Genomic DNA, 20,252 nt, shown 5'->3' with positions numbered 1-20,252 from the left:
GGTACGTGTACCACCTGTCTAAATCTGGATGAATGATGCCTCAGCAGATACCAGTCAAATTGCCCCAGCTACAAAATGCCCTAGCAAATTTGGTCAAAATGCCCCGGATTTTTGGTCAGATAGCCCCAGGTTTGGTCAAATTGTCCCAAGGGGGTAGTCAAAATATCCCAATTTATTTAAAATGATTAGACATATGCAATAGATGCATAGTTTTTGTCAACTTAGAAATATATATTCTTCATATTTATTAAAGTTATTTGGAAGTGATATTTCTGAGCAAAAGGAATATTCCTGAAAAAGGTCCTCCGGGAAATGTATAGAAAATCAATGCTTTTTTAAAGTTATTATTTATTCATTACAGAAAACCCCCAAATCCCATATGTTATTAAACTACTACACAGCAGCGAGTCTATCGTGAAATGATACAGGGATGTTAGCGACAGATTATCTCCCCTTGAATGTTCGTCTGACAAGTATGGCTGTGGAAATATGTACATTTGCTATCGTCGGAGGGGGAATAGCTGGAGTTTCCTGTGCCGAGACAGTAGGTATATGTTATAATCGTACGATTATTGAAGGGCGACAAGAAGCACTTCCCTTCGTCACTGATTCCAACAAAAATTGCCTGTATATTCAATTTATGAGGTTCAAGGGTGGGGTTATAGCTAAAACGGCACCACAGCAGAACAGCACCAAATTTGTGTGGCGAAAACGGCACCATATTGGCGAAAACGGCTACTGATTTCTGGGCTAAAACGGCACAATATATAAAACAAAGTATGACGTTGACTCATGTTTTATTTCATTTCATTATAACATCAGCTAGATTATATCAACATATGAGTCATTCTGAAAATCCGTGCATATTTATGTCAGATGTTTGTATCCGACAAACTTAAGTCAAAATCAAACCAAAAAAATTATGGTAACTAACTTATCACAATATTTTTCTACACTTTACAGTAACAAAAGTAGGGAAACTATATTTTTATATTAACTTTACACCACCCAATTTTACTCAATGTTCATGTGTCACAACTCCAGTGGCTGATGTCACAGATGTGGCATTTGAATTTTGTCTTTTTCATAAGCAATAAATATACAATTTCAAAACTCCATGTTATATTGCAAAAGCTAGATATTTTAATATATATGTACATGAAATAAATATTATCTTTGGATTTTCTTTTCAAAATGATGTTACAAATTTAAATATGGCAGTGACACAATTTCAGGAAATGTCTTATAAAATGGTAAAATATGAAAAATGAAATATCATTATGCTTGCATAATATATGTTATGTATATTCAGAAAAATTATTATGTTATGTATACCCAAAAAGAAAAATCTCCATAAAACCAAAAACTAACAAACAATGGGTTGTTGTTATTTGCTTTATTTAACGTCGCTGCTTCACAACTAAGATATTTATTGATGAAACAATAAGGTACATTTGTCGTTTAAAACAATTTCATTTTGACACTGAGTTTGACACTGGGGCGATTTCAGTTGAGTAAATGTACTTAAAACATCAAAGGTTAGCGATGTTTTCACGCTAAATTCAGGATGCCCTTTCCAATCACTGTCGGCACAGTAGATGTATTTACTATCTAAACATTCTGCAATCACGATTGTCAGCTATGGGATGCCCACTTCCAATCACTGTCGGCACAGTAGATATATTTGGTTTAAGCACATTTTATTTAAGTCAAAAGAAACCTGGATGGTGAACAAGCCTAGTGGCTTATATAGATGCAACTCCATTACATTGTTCCAATAGCTGGATACATAATTGAAATAATTTGACAACAAAGAAAAATACTGTGACAAAATAACAGATAAATGATTGAATAATAAATATGTTAGGTATAGTGTTGGATATGCCTTAGCAGAAATGAGCAGCCATGAAGAAAATCAAATATATAAAACTTGCCTTACATTGAATATATCGTGAGATTTGATAATTACTGTAAGCGGTTACTTTTAGAAATGAACTGTTGTAATGAGTTCAGAATATCACTAATAATTGAGTTATTCAATGCGCCGTTACTGTATAAAGTAGTTTTCACATCGTATCCTTGAATATAAAATACATCCTTGTTCTTAAATTTTGATAGTTCCGACATAGTAGTAGATGTATTTATTATCTGCAATCCGATTATCTTATAACAAACTAGTTTTCCCCATAAGATTTTTAGTTTGTGCCGTTTACGCCATAAGATTTGTAGCCGTTTTCGCCAAGTCGAGGTTCCGTTTTGTCCAAATGGTGCCGTTTTCGCCAGGTGCCGTTTTGCTGTGGTTCCGTTTTAGCCTGCACCCCAAGGGTGTAGCGTATTCTAAGTTCGTGAGTATGCAAAGTTCGTGATGTCAACAAACCCGAAAACCGACTTTTGATGACCTCGAATGATATGAATGATAGCCTGAACTAAGGCCTATGAATAATAGCAGGAGAACATGTCTATGAATAATAGCCTGAAAATAGTTGCGTCTTCAGTTTTTATTTGAATGCAGTTAATGATGATGAGAGTTTTATTTCCAGTCATCAGCGAGGCAAATTGTTTATTGTATTTAAAGTCACATGTAAATTCACTATGGTAATTTCTCATTGCTGTAAGTCCACACTCTGGTTTCATGACTGGTCATAATCAGGTCAAATTCAAAATCACAAGGACAAAATGTACTAATTTCTAATGTCGGTCCACTAAATTCTTTGTAGATATGATGTGATCTTGCTGTTAATTACTATTTCATTGCAGTTGTCTGCATTATGCCCTGATGAGAAGGTGCTGCTTGTAACTGCCACTGATCTTGTCAAGGCTGTAACCAACTTCCAGAAGGTAGGTCTAATACATCATAGATATAGCAGCAACCAACTACAAGAAGGTAGGTCTAATACATCATAGATATAGCAGCAACCAACTTCCAGAAGGTAGGTTTAATACATCATAGATATAGCAGCAACCAACTACAAGAAGGTAGGTCTAAAACATCATAGATATAGCAGCAACCAACTACCAGAAGGTAGGTCTAATACATCATAGATATAGCAGCAACCAACTACCAGAAGGTAGGTCTAATACATCATAGATATAGCAGCAACCAACTACCAGAAGGTATCTAATACATCATAGATATAGCAGCAACCAACTACCAGAAGGTAGGTCTAATACATCATAGATATAGCAGCAACCAACTACAAGAAGGTAGGTCTAAAACATCATAAATATAGCAGCAACCAACTACCAGAAGGTAGGTCTAAAACATCATAGATATAGCAGCAACCAATTACCAGAAGGTAGGTCTAATACATCATAAATATAGCAGCAACCAACTACAAGAAGGTAGGTCTAAAACATCATAAATATAGCAGCAACCAACTACCAGAAGGTATGTCTAAAACATCATAGATATAGCAGCAACCAATTACCAGAAGGTAGGTCTAAAACATCATAGATATAGCAGCAACCAACTACCAGAAGGTAGGTCTAAAACATCATAGATATAGCAGCAACCAATTACCAGAAGGTAGGTCTAATACATCATAAATATAGCAGCAACCAACTACCAGAAGGTAGGTCTAATACATCATAGATATAGCAGCAACCAGTTACCAGAAGGTAGGTCTAATACATCATAAATATAGCAGCAACCAACTACCAGAAGGTAGGTCTAAAACATCATAGATATAGCAGCAACCAACTACCAGAAGGTAGGTCTAAAACATCATAGGTATAGCAGCAACCAACTACCAGAAGGTAGGTCTTAAACATCATAGGTATAGCAGCAACCAACTACCAGAAGGTAGGTCTAAAACATCATAGATATAGCAGCAACCAACTACCAGAAGGTAGGTCTAAAACATCATAGGTATAGCAGCAACCAACTACCAGAAGGTATGTCTAAAACATCATAGATATAGCAGCAACCAATTACCAGAAGGTAGGTCTAAAACATCATAGATATAGCAGCAACCAACTACCAGAAGGTAGGTCTAAAACATCATAGATATAGCAGCAACCAATTACCAGAAGGTAGGTCTAAAACATCATAGATATAGCAGCAACCAACTACAAGAAGGTAGGTCTAATACATCATAAATATAGCAGCAACCAACTACCAGAAGGTAGGTCTAAAACATCATAGGTATAGCAGCAACCAACTACCAGAAGGTAGGTCTAAAACATCATAGATATAGCAGCAACCAATTACCAGAAGGTAGGTCTAAAACATCATAGGTATAGCAGCAACCAACTACCAGAAGGTAGGTCTAAAACATCATAGGTATAGCAGCAACCAACTACCAGAAGGTAGGTCTAAAACATCATAGATATAGCAGCAACCAACTACCAGAAGGTAGGTCTAAAACATCATAGGTATAGCAGCAACCAACTACCAGAAGGTAGGTCTAAAACATCATAGATATAGCAGGAAACCCACTAACAGAAGGTAGGTCTAATGCATCATAGATATAGCAGCAACCAGCTACCAGAAGGTAGGTCTAATACATCGTAGGTATTGGAGCAGAAGGTAGGTCTAATTCATCACAGATATTGCAGTTGTTTATAGAGAATTTACCTGCCAGTCCACAGGTGAAGAGAGCTATGCAAGCCAATTTACAAAAAAACTGGCTAGAGATATATGGTAAAAAGTTATTGACATAATTCGAAATTCATATATCTTATTATTACTTGAAATATATATGTTACAGGGAATGTGTGAAACCACGGATTTCATGTAATCCCTAAGAGAGTAAGTGATTTCGTGAAATCTCTGTGGCCTCCAGGGATTTCATGTATTCCCTAAAATTTCAAGGGATTTCATGAAATTACTGAAATATTGGCTTAGGGATTTCATGAAACCCCTGGCAGTCTTTTTTGAAATAGAGAAGACTAAAGTTATGATGCAAGTACAGAGTATATGCTGATACAATTAATTTATTTGGACAAGATAGCCTGATCACCGGCTATTACTCTTCACTCCCATTTTAAAACATTTACAATGTCTTGATTTACACTGATCAGGAAATCACAGAGGCCCGGAGAGTGAACAAACCTTTGCAGGTACCGGATTTCACGCCTTTCTATACTTGTCATTAACTTGATGGTGTGCATAATAATACCAAGAATGTTCCTAGGGTCACCTCCTTCCTCTGTCCACGTTTGGCATTTCTCATGTCTGAGTAGATACTCAACACACTGGTTGATGAATGTATTCTGTTGTAAAGTGGCTGTTAAAAACAACGCGTCCTTCCTTCAAATATATGTATTTTGTTATTATTATTTTTTGCAAAATCATTCCACTTCATTTTTTAACTGTTTTGTTTCGATGAGACCGAGATACCGCCACACTAGAGTGGTCACTTATAGTTTCAAATCGCTATTATTGTTTATTACAACAGGGGTATATGCATGTAGGTGGAACAGTGAAACGAATGCACGTGCGGTGCGTGATGAGCGTTAACTTAGACTACCGTAGAAACCAACCCTTCTTGTTCTCGGAGTTTCATTTAATGTGCATACCCCCTTGTAATATAAACCAATAATAGCGATTTGAAACTATGATCGTTTGTTAAACAACTTTTATCCTAAGTTGAAAAAAATTATGAGATTTAAATGTTCAATTGGCAAGGTAAATTTATGAGGATTCACATCTTAATTTCACTTTATTTGATTTACTTTTTTGTTTAAAGTGAAATTCATCGGTACGTTTTCACTGCAAACAGACTATAGTGCGTGTGTGTGAAATATGATCCATGTTGGCAATCTATAAAATGTCTAGATATTACAGTCTTTTTATATTCACTAAAACAGATGGTTTACTTTTATGGAGTTCCAAAAATGCGTAAACATATAATGATAAATTCATTAGGATTATAAGACAAAACTATAAAGACGTTCGGTTGACTTCGGGTTTTTTCAGTCCTAACATTTTGTATCACTGGCATATGAAGTTAAACGTGGAATTGTGTTTATTTGTTACCATAATAATGGAGATGAAAGTATTAATGAGTGAAACAGATTTCATCTTTGTTGATCAATGCAAGCAAATACGTATTATACTTATACTATCAATTGTGCTTGCCGGTTTAGAGATTCAACCCAATCAAGAATTCTGGGATATCATCTGGGTAGTTGCAGGGGAAAAACAGTAACAAATGCAATAACCATCCCCGGGGAATGGCTCTGGATCAGTGTCCATTTTAGGTACAAACATTAATTTCACACATTCACTGATATCACAGGGAATGTGTGTAATGGAACACCACGAATATCAGTAATTTCATGAAATCCCTTGAAATTTTAGGGAATACATGAAATCCCTGGGGGTCACAGTGATTTCACAAAATCACTGACTCTTTTAGGGATTATGTGAAATCCCTGGTTTCACACATTCCCTGTAACATATACATGTCCATGTAAAATGGTATTTAAAAAAGAGATGCTATTGTAGTAATAGCAGACATATTGAGGTTGAAGGTTTGACTTGTTGCAGTTATCTCGAACCCTGGAGACATTTGATGTTGAGGAGAAACCATCCAGCACTGTGGAGGCTGGCTGTCCTAATGTGCAGGTTCACAAATCTACAGCTACGTCGCTGGATGCTGTCAGACATGTAGGAGTCAGAGAGTGAATTAATGTTATTTTAAGTCTCCGAGAGCAATATTCCAGGCAGTCATGACAGCTTTTATGCATGTTATATACCGCTACTATAAATCATGGCATCAAAGCAAAAATATGAGTGTACATTACATAACATGGCGACACAATTTTAGCTGGACTGAAATTCGGAAGTTAATTTATATAATAAGCAAACAAACATCAAAATTATTTACCCGTGATCGTTAATACCACTTCAGATGCAAAATCAACTGCCTATAACAAGGAATAGCAAGCGGAATTTCAGTAAGATCATCTGCTAGTGACAGGCAATATATAAATAGGAAGCCACATGATCACAACATGCCCTCACAGTGCGGAGTGAAAAATATGGCTCATCGTCGAAAACCCATACAAAAAATCCCCAGATGTTGAGAGTGGCAACAGTTTTGCTGATAGGATGTCATCGAAGCAATTTTTGGTAGGAAAGACTTGATATTTTTATGTGAAATAGATGAATATATCCTTTATCACTCAAGGTTAGTAAAAAACAACTTTAAATGATATTAAACATAAAAATACGTTTTTATCTTACTTTGGTCGAAAAACCCCAGACACCAGGATACATAAGAAAACACATGTAATGACATGGGAGGATTGAATGTATTTCTTTTTATACAAAAAGAAGAAGTTTCCCAGTATGTGCTAAGAGCTGTCAGTTGGGACTGTTGCTTGCCTCCACTAAGAAATATGTCATCTGTGTGAACCAGGAGCTGAGCTGTGCTGATGGGCTGACTGTCAGGTATGACAAGCTGTGTATATGCTCTGGAGGAAGACCAAAGGTACATCCACTCATCATGTTGTCTACTTACAGGTGCCCAAATGTTATTATATGACACTGGGCACAATGTGTAAGCCATTTCTGGTGTCCCCGTGCATTGATATTGCTGGAATATTGCTAAAAAGCTGGGCGTAAAACTAAACTCAGTCAGTATTATATGACACAAATTGAGTTACCATGGTTACCAGTTTGGTTGTAGACCCACCAACCCTGATTAATATCCATACTTGGCTTTCTTATTCCATACATGATTGATGTCAGATAGCTTATTTGGGAGATCCTATGAAACATGGTAAACATCTCATGTTGCCAGATATGAATGTGGTACTTTTAGTTTATGAGTTTTTTAGTGTACAGAATCCATGTGTGATAATTTGTCAGTTACAACTCCTTTTCAAATAATAAAAAACTGTTGAGCATAAAATATTGGTTTTGAAATTTGTTGTTATTTTGATTTTGTCTGTTCATTATCCCTATCTCTGTATCACTTTTACTAAATGCAAAATTGTTGATGTAGTCAGGGACATTGATAATTTATGTGAGTCCATGTTGTTCATCAGGTGATCAGTAGTGGCAACAAGCATGTCATTGGCATTCGGGATACAGAGAGTGTGAAGGTACGACTCAGTACTACATATTTCAGTACTATCATATATTCCCATATCTTCTATATCTGTGCAAAATAGCTGTATGATATCACTGATCAGATAGCTTAATTCCTATCTCAAAGTTGAAAATCATTAAAACACAATTGTTAAGTGGAATGCATTCAGTTTCTGTCAGAATCTGACCACCACCTTCTCCCCTCTTCATGTAATTGAAGAAATAATGCTGATTTATTACATGGATATCATATTAAGTATATCTCATTTATTGCCCAAGGGATTTTTGTGCGACATTGATCAGTGATGTCAAACGGTCAAGTTGTCCCCATGGTCACAACATGAATGTTACGTGTTTGCCAAGTTACTGTGTGTAAGTGAGGCCTGGTAATGCCATCCTTGAGCTGCAATGTCCCCTGAATATGAGGTCACAGAGAATGTAATTTTCTTGTATGTCATGTTTACTTCAAGGCGTGTTCCTGCAGATGTTTTAGAGTAATACACCAGTATTGGTTGTATCTCAAGGCATGTTCCTGCAGATGTTTTAGAGTAATACACCAGTATTGGTTGTATCTCAAGGCGTGTTCCTGCAGATGTTTTAGAGTAATACACCAGTATTGGTTGTATCTCAAGGCATGTTCCTGCAGATGTTTTAGAGTAATACACAAGAATTGGTTGTAATCTCAAGGTGTGTTCCTGCAGATGTATTAGAGTAATACACCAGTATTGGTTGTATCTCAAGGCATGTTCCTGCAGATGTTTTAGAGTAATACACAAGAATTGGTTGTATCTCAAGGCATGTTCCTGCAGATGTTTTAGAGTAATACACAAGTATTGGTTGTATCTCAAGGCATGTTCCTGCAGATGTTTTAGAGTAATACACCAGTATTGGTTGTATCTCAAGGTGTGTTCCTGCAGATGTTTTAGAGTAATACACCAGAATTGGTTGTATCTCAAGGTGCGTTCCTGCAGATGTTTTAGAATAATACACCAGTATTGGTTGTATCTCAAGGTGTGTTCCTGCAGATGTTTTAGAGTAATACACCAGTATTGGTTGTATCTCAAGGCGTGTTCCTGCAGATGTTTTAGAGAAATACACAAGTATTGATTGTATCTCAAGGCATGTTCCTGCAGATGTTTTAGAGTAATACACCAGAATTGGTTGTATCTCAAGGTGTGTTCCTGCAGATGTTTTAGAGTAATACACCAGAATTGGTTGTATCTCAAGGTGTGTTCCTGCAGATGTTTTAGAGTAATACACCAGAATTGGTTGTATCTCAAGGTGTGTTCCTGCAGATGTTTTAGAGTAATACACCAGTATTGGTTGTATCTCAAGGCATGTTCCTGCAGGTGTTTTAGAGAAATACACCAGTATTGGTTGTATCTCAAGGTGTGTTCCTGCAGGTGTTTTAGAGTAATACACAAGTATTGGTTGTTGCATCTCAAGGCATGTTCCTGCAGATGTTTTTAGAAGTAATACACCAGTATTAGTTTGTATCTCAAAGGCATGTTCCTGCAGGTGTTTTTAGGAGTAATACACCAGTATTGGTTGTATCTCAAGGCATGTTCCTGCAGATGTTTTAGAGTAATACACAAGTATTGGTTGTATCTCAAGGCGTGTTCCTGCAGATGTTTTAAAGTAATACACCAGTATTGGTTGTATCTCAAGGCATGTTCCTGCAGATGTTTTAGAGTAATACACCAGTATTGGTTGTATCTCAAGGTGTGTTCCTGCAGATGTATTAGAGTAATACACCAGTATTGGTTGTATCTCAAGGCATGTTCCTGCAGATGTTTTAGAGTAATACACAAGAATTGGTTGTATCTCAAGGCATGTTCCTGCAGATGTTTTAGAGTAATACACAAGTATTGGTTGTATCTCAAGGCATGTTCCTGCAGATGTTTTAGAGTAATACACCAGTATTGGTTGTATCTCAAGGTGTGTTCCTGCAGATGTTTTAGAGTAATACACCAGAATTGGTTGTATTTCAAGGTGTGTTCCTGCAGATGTTTTAGAAATAATACACCAGTATTGGTTGTATCTCAAGGTGTGTTCCTGCAGATGTTTTAGAGTAATACACCAGTATTGGTTGTATCTCAAAGTGTTCCTGCAGATGTTTTAGAAATACACAAGTATTGATTGTATCTCAAGGCGTATGTTCCTGCAGATGTTTTAGAGTAATACACACCAGTATTGGTTGTATCTCAAAGTGTGTTCCTGCAGATGTTTTAGAGTAATACACCAGAATTGGTTGTATCTCAAGGTGTGTTCCTGCAGATGTTTTAGAGTAATACACCAGAATTGGTTGTATCTCAAGGTGTGTTCCTGCAGATGTTTTAGAGTAATACACCAGTATTGGTTGTATCTCAAGGCATGTTCCTGCAGGTGTTTTTGAGAAATACACCAGTATTGGTTGTATCTCAAGGTGTGTTCCTGCAGGTGTTTTAGAGTAATACACCAGTATTGGTTGTATCTCAAGGCATGTTCCTGCAGATGTTTTAGAGTAATACACCAGTATTGGTTGTATCTCAAGGCATGTTCCTGCAGATGTTTTAGAAGTAATACACCAGTATTGGTTGTATCTCAAAGGCGTGTTCCTGCAGATGTTTTAGAGTAATACACCGAGTATTGGTTTGTATCTCAAAGGCATGTTCCTGCAGATGTTTTAGAGTAATACACCCAGTATTGGTTTGTATCTCAAAGGCGTGTTCCTGCAGATGTTTTAGAGTAATACACCAGTATTGGTTTGTATCTCAAGGCATGTTCCTGCAGATGTTTTAGAGTAATACACAGAATTGGTTGTAATCTCCAAGGTGTGTTCCTGCAGATGTATTAGAGTAATACACCAGTATTGGTTGTATCTCAAGGCATGTTCCTGCAGATGTTTTAGAGTAATACACAAGAATTGGTTGTATCTCAAGGCATGTTCCTGCAGATGTTTTAGAGTAATACACAAGTATTGGTTGTATCTCAAGGCATGTTCCTGCAGATGTTTTAGAGTAATACACCAGTATTGGTTGTATCTCAAGGTGTGTTCCTGCAGATGTTTTAGAGTAATACACCAGAATTGGTTGTATCTCAAGGTGCGTTCCTGCAGATGTTTTAGAATAATACACCAGTATTGGTTGTATCTCAAGGTGTGTTCCTGCAGATGTTTTAGAGTAATACACCAGTATTGGTTGTATCTCAAGGCGTGTTCCTGCAGATGTTTTAGAGAAATACACAAGTATTGATTGTATCTCAAGGCATGTTCCTGCAGATGTTTTAGAGTAATACACCAGGATTGGTTGTATCTCAAGGTGTGTTCCTGCAGATGTTTTAGAGTAATACACCAGAATTGGTTGTATCTCAAGGTGTGTTCCTGCAGATGTTTTAGAGTAATACACCAGAATTGGTTGTATCTCAAGGTGTGTTCCTGCAGATGTTTTAGAGTAATACACCAGTATTGGTTGTATCTCAAGGCATGTTCCTGCAGGTGTTTTAGAGAAATACACCAGTATTGGTTGTATCTCAAGGTGTGTTCCTGCAGGTGTTTTAGAGTAATACACAAGTATTGGTTGTATCTCAAGGCATGTTCCTGCAGATGTTTTAGAGTAATACACCAGTATTGGTTGTATCTCAAGGCATGTTCCTGCAGGTGTTTTAGAGTAATACACCAGTATTGGTTGTATCTCAAGGCATGTTCCTGCAGATGTTTTAGAGTAATACACAAGTATTGGTTGTATCTCAAGTGTGTTCCTGCAGATGTTTTAAAGTAATACACCAGTATTGGTTGTATCTCAAGGCATGTTCCTGCAGATGTTTTAGAGTAATACACCAGTATTGGTTGTATCTCAAGGTGTGTTCCTGCAGATGTATTAGAGTAATACACCAGTATTGGTTGTATCTCAAGGCATGTTCCTGCAGATGTTTTAGAGTAATACACAAGAATTGGTTGTGCTCTCAAGGCATGTTCCTGCAGATGTTTTAGAGTAATACACAAGTATTGGTTGTATCTCAAGGCATGTTCCTGCAGATGTTTTAGAAGTAATACACCAGTATTGGTTGTATCTCAAGGTGTGTTCCTGCAGATGTTTTAGAGTAATACACCAGAATTGGTTGTATTTCAAAGGTGTGTTCCTGCAGATGTTTTAGAATAATACACCAGTATTGGTTGTATCTCAAGGTGTGTTCCTGCAGATGTTTTAGAGTAATACACCAGTATTGGTTGTATCTCAGAAGTAGATGTTCCTGCAGATGTTTTAGAGAAATACACAAGCATTGATTGTATCTCAAGGCATGTTCCTGCAGATGTTTTAGAGTAATACACCAGAATTGGTTGTATCTCAAAGGTGTGTTCCCTGCAGATGTTTTAGAGTAATACACCAGAATTGGTTGTATCTCAAGGTGTGTTCCTGCAGATGTTTTAGAGTAATACACCAGAATTGGTTGTATCTCAAGGTGTGTGTTCCTGCAGATGTTTTAGGAGTAATACACCAGTATTGGTTGTATCTCAAAGGCATGTTCCTGCAGGTGTTTTAGAGAAATACACCCCAGTATTGGTTGTATCTCACAGTGTGTCCCTGCAGGTGTTTTAGAGTAATACACAAGTATTAGTTGTATCTCACAAGGCATGTTCATGCAGATGTTTTAGAGTAATACACCAGTATTGGTTGTATCTCAAGGCATGTTCCTGCAGGTGTTTTTAGAGTAATACACCAGTATTGGTTGTATCTCAAGGCATGTTCCTGCAGATGTTTTAGAGTAATACACAAGTATTGGTTGTATCTCAAAGGCATGTTCCTGCAGGTGTTTTAGAGTAATACACCAGTATTAGTTGTATCTCAAGGTGTGTTCCTGCAGGTGTTTAGAGTAATACACAAGTATTGGTTGTATCTCAAAGGCCACGTGTTCCTGGAGATTGGGAGATGTTTTAGAGTAATACACCAGTATTGGTTGTATCTCAAAGGTGTGTTCCTGCAGATGTTTTAGAGAGTAATACACAAGTATTGGTTGTATCTCAAGGTGTGTTCCTGCAGATGTTTTAGAGTATTACACCAGAATTGGTTGTATCTCAAGGCATGTTCCTGCAGATGTTTAGAATTAATACACCAGTATTGGTTGTATCTCAAAGGCATGTTCCTGCAGATGTTTTAAGAGTAATACACCAGTATTGGTTGTATCTCAAAGGCGTGTTCCTGCAGATGTTTTAGAGTAATACACCAGTATTGGTTGTATCTCAAGGTGTGTTCCTGCAGATGTTTTAGAGTAATACACCAGTATTGGTTGTATCTCAAAGCTGTTCCTGCAGATGTTTTAGAGTAATACACCAGAATTGGTTGTATCTCAAAGGTGTGTTCCTGCAGATGTTTTAGAGTAATACACAAGTATTGGTTGTATCTCAAAGGCGTGTTCCTGCAGATGTTTTAAGAGTAATACACCAGAATTGGTTTGTATCTCAAGGTGTGTTCCTGCAGATGTTTTAGAGCTGGACAATCAAATCACAAGAAGTATATACATGCTGTCTTCCTGTAAGGTTGACCAGTTGATGTGGTAAGGGTTTAGAATTCCACCTGGTGCAGCTGGAATGATCTTTCTGAAAGGTAGTTCTTGGGCTGGTATCACATAGTATCATTTAGGTCAAGATCATTAAACCAGATATGACTTAATTACGTTAACATCAAGGTAGCAAAAGGCATGAACTTGTTGTTTTAAGGGCATATTTCAATGGACACATTTTCCAAACCATAAGTGAAGGACTGGAAATGCAAATTGTTTTTTTTTATCAAGGCAGCCTAGAGCCATTGAACTCATAAATAAAACATTGTGCTTCTTCTGACATGCACTTTCATAGACCAGAAATGCATAGATGTTAGATCGGAAGTCATGTCATTTGATAAACTTTCTTCTTGGAAGTATTGCAGTTAATGGGACTTTCATGTGTTTCCTCAGACCACATGTCATATTTTAGAATGAAAATCTAGTGCATTTAGGTTCTTTCTATATGTTAACTGAAGGCAACATGTACATCTAAAAGGCAAGGTAGTGCAGATTTGTTGTGAAATGGGTTGGTTTCTTTGGCTCTGTGGAAATGGCTTTAAAGGTACTCTTTATGAAATATTGTATGTATAGATTAGCACCCTCCTCAAGGGTGATATGGATTTCAACGCTCGAGCCGTCCAGGCGTTTGAAGCGTTAATCACCCGCGAGAAGGTGCTAACTACTATACCACGTGGGCGCCGAATGGACTTGTACATTGCTTGTTGCACGTGCGTTTCCTGCACCGCCAAGGTTGTTATCCACATATCAACCTCTGCACGTGCAGATAGAAGGTTGATACACAGAAAATCAACCTGCCAGAACAATGGACATAACATACCCTAGTGGTATAAGATCTGAAAAGCCCTTGATCTGACACATGAACTGCCTTAGATCCTCAGACAGGGTATGCTCTCTGTATGCTTCAGGTGTTCCAACAGAGACTTACTGCAGCAAGACGGATTGTGGTGGTTGGCAATGGAGGCATCGCAACAGAACTGGTGTATGGAGTTGTACTTCTGGCCCTGATTTATTCGAAACAAACTTAAGTTTTTACTCAAATTTCAAACTGAGTTTGACAATTTGAAACAGCTGAATTCTTACCTCAACTGCATTTTATAAATAAAAAGCCCAAACAACTTAAGTAATCTATCCACCAAACTCAAATTGTCTACTATGTTTGAGCTTAATATCGATTTCAGATCATTCTGCGAAATGCATTTTGTCAAATTTGAGTAAAAACTTTAACTTAAGTCAAAACTCAGACTTAAGTTTGTTTCGAGAAATCGGGGCCTGTTCTATAAAATGTGTTACAACAAAGCTGATGACATTAGTGTCGTTTCTTTACAATACCAGTTTAGATGTTAGACTTAGACTTCCTACGTATGATATACCCATATGAAAATTCCCTATGCAATGTATTTAAAATATATGTATCTTATTGATCGAGAGATAAGCTATTAGTTCGATATAAGTATGAAAAATAGTTTGACTCTAAAATGCATTTTTCTGTGTGTCCATTCTGTATGTTTGTATCTACTTGATGCACCATCCCTCGTGTCACATAAAACTCTGGTTGTGTTAGAGCTGCAGTTGAAGGTATGTTGTTTGTTTCATGTGAACAGCTATGAGATTGAGGGTTGTGAGATGGTGTGGGCAATCAAGGACAAGTCCATAGCTTCCAGCATTCATCGATGCAGGGGCTGCAGAGTTCTTCCCTACCACAGCTCAACCAGGATGGACAGCTGAGCAACACTGGCCTGTGAAGACTCAGAAATTACATGCAAAGAAGGGAACCTGGAGTCACAAAGGTCAGAAGACAATGAAGCACTGCAAAGCTCTTTCAGTATATTTAGTTTCTTGACAATAATTCAAAAGAAATACTGATGGGCGATGCAACACATTTCGTATTTACAGATTGTCCCTTAAAACAGTCAGGCCTAGAAAGCTTGGGCCTTGTTCCTGGATAACAGCAAGTAATCCAATAGTTTTACACCCAATTAGATTGCCCCTCATGACGGTGAATGTTACGGCCGTTTGTCAGAGATTTACAGGGCCAGCGAATTCACCATCCTATACACATAAAGTTGACATGGACACAACAAAATTTATTAGCTGGTCCACAGAAAAAAGCCCAAATACTTTTGTAGAAATTCCAATCGCGTGACAATAAGTTATCACTGAGTTTGCTACTAGCGCTGGGTTATGGTATTATTTGCAGATTTAAATGCCTGTAACAAGGTGATGATCATGTGATGCACAATACAATAACGAGGTATATTTTTTCCTTATCCTGACTCATGCTTAATTGCTTGTCTTCTTCTTCTTGCGAACTGTAGTAGAACACTTGAATCCTTTTGAAGCTCCCTTAAAAAGTGGGCGATAAAATCACTCACCCCAGTTGCCTCCCTTGAATCCATCTTTTGGCCTTGAAAAGGTCACATGATGTGACAGCCATGCTTGTTCACTCTCCCTTCTTAAGCACTAATTGGGCCCGGTTGTGAAGCCCTGGGTCCCCTATCTGACATATATCCTTTGAATTTTAGGCTTTTATACTAAATTAGGCTGTATAAAGGGCTTTATCAAGGATTTACCAACAATATGGTTTTAGAGAATTTATTCTAATTTTGTCCGTTTTTTCGCGTTGTTGACAACATGTCTCAACTTGTTTACATTTCATGAAAACTTGCATTTCTTACAGGTTTTCGATTGTTGGCTGCTGATCGCATTTACTATGTCCCCTAACTGCACTTCTATATGTTCTTCCAGCCTCCGCTGTAAACTTTGTCAACATTTATCTCAAATTGAATTTTGTAATTATTTATATTCTGTTCATAGGCGTGCCAAGGACAATTGAGGCGGCAGTTACTAGTCATGTCTCAACAGGGTGAATCGCGTTAATAACGATGGAGTTGTTGTCTGTTGAGGTACATCATTCCAATTTGCTGCGGTGGCGTCTTCAGAGCAGCAGAAAGGGTGAAGAGGTTCGGCCTTAGGAAAAGGCCGTCTCGACTCAACCAATCCTCATCGCTTGGTCTAAAGAGACCAGGGCGCCCGTCTGCTCGCGAAAGACTAAACCCGTCTTCAAGAAGTCTACAGTCAAATTCGTCAGTGGGGGCAGTGAAAGAAGTCGAGATCGCTTAGCGCGGATATCAACCCACTGGGCCGAAGCAGACGTTTCACGATGAGCGCCGATCCTCATCCTGAAGTACCAGCGAGAAAAGAAGATGAGGTCTTCTTCTACACTGGCGTCTGCAACTATATCAAGCGCAGTCAGGCGGCCTATCTGCGCGAACTGCAACTACCAGAGAGGACAGGCGGTCCTTAGATGACACCTCAACATTGTTGTGAATCGGCGTCATCCTGTACAACAACAGCAGTTATCGGCGCAGAACCTTCAACCCGGGCATCTTTATGCAGCAGTTTACCCAGCAGATGATGGACCTGATGGAGCGTAGGTTAAGCTCAGGAGAAGACTACAGAGAAGAAGGCAGGTCTGCAAGGAGGTGCAAAACATAAAACCTCAAAGCGGGATGAAAGGGCATAACCTGCGTTAAAGAAAAGCGATTAAGTGAAGAACATCGGATGACAACACCGTCCGTGGCGGCGATCTGGCGAAGGCATTAGCAGAAGAAGGACCACTGGGTAAGACACTCTTGGACAAACAACTTACAGAGCACATGGCATTCAGCGAAAGAAACACAATTATGAAAGAACTCCGGCTACAAGACGAAATCGCAGGGTCTAATCTTCAGGGCGGCCACAGGTTGTCCTGGCCAAGATCTACATTGGTGCGTCACCTGCGATACAGATCACCTAGTGCATCTCCAATTAGGCATTCCACGAGTGCCTGCGGCGCGAGCTTACACATAGAATCTCCCACCTAGAGATCAGGACCAACAGCAACGAACTTTCGAGCGAGACACGCCGAAACCGGAAGATGATGGAGAGTCATCTTCTCCGATACAGAGATCAAATCATGGATGGCTAATGGTCTGGAGCTTGCAGCACCATCTAAAGAGAGAATAATGAAGCCTACCGCGTACATGATGTCTAACGGCGATTTTGACGCGCTAACGCTGCCACCCATAGATCCGGTACTGGGCGTCCCCAGACAACCTCAGCTCAGCCTTTAAGAGGCAGCGAAGTATCAGAGTCAAAGCATTCCACCGTTTAATGCTAAAAAGAGATTTTCACTACACAATATGGAACCCTTCATGAAGGCCCCAGAAGTAGATGAAAACTATAAACTCATCAATGGCCTTTCGCATCAGGACTTATAAAGTGGAGGACAAGAAGCTAAGCAACTAGACACAACCACTAGGCGGTACCTTCTTGAGGATTAGCCAGGTCAAGAGCCATCAATGAAACCCTAATTCGCGAAGTTTGCAAACTCTACATCGAAGATGATCGGATGATCTACTCAGCCTTATTAATAACCCAAAGAAAGACCAACAGTTCATGTCAGAACATTTAAGCGCCTACATGGTAGGGATTAACACTGCTATGAAGACAAGGTCTACTATCATCTTGTAAAATGGAGTGAGAAGTTCACCAAACCGGCTATTCAGAGCTCCATGGGCAGCAACAGAATATCTTCTTAGCAGAGGAAGGTGAAGGTGGCTAAGAAGAAGTTGAAGGAGTCAGAGAAGTTATGATGATCAAGTCCATCGATACACTGGCCAGCGTTATCAGACAGACATCATGGTGCTAATCTGGCAGCTAAATTTGCAGGAATTCAGAGAGCTAGAGACAAGAAATATGACAGCTCTACAATAACGTTTGTGTAATTCAACACAATCGGTTATTTTAAGCGCTTCATTGAGACTTGGAAACTGACTACAGTCTACAAGTATCAACGTTAAGCAAGTATGAAACTTCAGCTGATCATCTGTATAAAATGACGACTGCATTATCTTCAGTGAAGAAGAGAAAAGTCACAACAGCCAGGGAAACAAGTCAACCTGCATCGGTATTAATACGAGGCTTAAATCTTTGATGCTTTTCACCTCAGCCTGCTATACACGTGTTCACTCGGGTATTCCGGGAAGTTACGGACAAAGCCGAGTGTTGATGAGAGAAATCATCGACTGCACAAGATTTTACAAGGATCTTTTTCCTGCAACACCGGTGACGTCACATCGCGGGAATCTGAGATGAATCAAATGCTGCAATCTGATTGGTCCATGAGAGACAATGCCCTGTGCAGAAGTCAGGCACAGCTCACGTGTCAGGCAGTTATCTACAATCGTAAACAACTTTTCAACGTGGGAGGAAGGCTCCATTTACAGTCCAGTTAGCAGGGTACAGCGTGATTTGACCCTCTTCACGGGTCATAAGGACCTTACCTGTCTGCAGTTTGAAGATTGGTAATCTGACGAATTGCAGCAAGATACGTTTGATGATTTCTGCTCGAGGCAGCCAGTCTACTATAAATAGACTTCACAGCCATGGCAATTCCAGTACATCTAGAGACGACGAATTATGCATCATCACTGCACTTGTGGCGATTCTGACAACAGGCCCTTTTAACATATTATTGGAAGATTGAAGAAATAAACTTCAAGTCATGTTGCCAGAACTGGACAATGTTGCTTCGCTGCCATTACGGACATGGCAAGGGTACCTACAACGTAGGATATGAGCAGATTTTTAGGGAAGATGTTCATCTCACCGCAGAATCGCATTGTCGTCTCAAAGAATAGCTAGGAAGCTAGATACAAGCCATGGTATCACAAGCACTACTCTCTCCGTTACCACTACGAGAGTGGCAGAGTCTACTCGGTCTCCTCATGTCGGGCGCCAGACACCCAGAGAGGCAGTCTGGATCCATTCTGGATCCATTTGTCCTACCGAACGAACTGAAACCATACCTATTATGGTGGACACAGAAGTCGGTCTGTCTGCGCAGGGAACCTACTTAGCAGAGACGGATCCAACACTCATCTCTACGCAGATGTGTCCCACCAAGGATGGGGAGCTCACTTAAACAACAAAGTGGCATCGGGAAAGTGGTCGAATCAGGAGCAAAAAGCTACACATCAACATGCTAGAGTTGAAAGCGCTATAAACGCCTTACTACACTGGTCCAGCATACTAAGGAACGCTTCAACTGATGATCCATACGGACAACTCCACAGTGGCGTTCTTCATCAACAAACAAGGGTCCGAAAAACAAGGTCAAGTGGCATGTTGGACCTCAGCTTTCAACTATTCAGCATAGTAGACAACTTGAACATGTCGACATAAAAGCGTCAGCACATTCCCCGGAGCCAGGAAATGTTGATAGCAGATCTTTTCCTCTATCCCGATCCTATGAATCCGCCACCAACGGAGTGGATGCTACACCCAGAGGCATTCAAGGACATCATTCTGGACAATAGGATCCCCACTGGTAGATTTGTTCGCAACCAAGTTCAACAAACAACTACCAACATTCTTCTCTCCGGTCCCAGATCCTCAAGCATGGGCAACGGACGCCTTTGAGCATATCGGTGGGAAAGACTAAGCGGCGTCAGCGTGCCTCCAATCGGCACTATACCAAAGGTATTACAGAAAATCAAAATGACTTTAACAAGTTACAACTGATTTTGGTCGCGCCTTACTGGCCAGCGGAAGAGTGGTTATCCCCAACCTCATACAAGATATAGGAAATCCAATCCTACCAAACTTCCAAAGTGGTAAAATCTACTGA

General features: G+C 39.1%; 1 protein-coding gene across 1 annotated transcript; it reads left to right on the top strand.

Moving 5' to 3' along the window:
• Positions 1-441: 441 nt before the first annotated feature.
• Positions 442-15,375, top strand: LOC124264974 (pyridine nucleotide-disulfide oxidoreductase domain-containing protein 1-like). Its single transcript, XM_046699755.1, has 7 exons — positions 442-544; positions 2,758-2,838; positions 6,494-6,613; positions 7,368-7,439; positions 7,999-8,055; positions 14,488-14,561; positions 15,184-15,375. The coding sequence occupies exons 1-7, from the start codon at positions 476-478 to the stop codon at positions 15,305-15,307; spliced, it is 597 nt and encodes a 198-aa protein (XP_046555711.1). The 5' UTR covers positions 442-475; the 3' UTR covers positions 15,308-15,375.
• Positions 15,376-20,252: the final 4,877 nt, after the last annotated feature.

This window comes from Haliotis rubra, unplaced genomic scaffold (assembly GCF_003918875.1).
Source record: "Haliotis rubra isolate DU_JTF1 unplaced genomic scaffold, ASM391887v1 Scf953, whole genome shotgun sequence".
Classification (NCBI taxonomy): domain Eukaryota; kingdom Metazoa; phylum Mollusca; class Gastropoda; order Lepetellida; family Haliotidae; genus Haliotis; species Haliotis rubra.
This window is presented reverse-complemented; position numbering and strand designations above follow the sequence as displayed.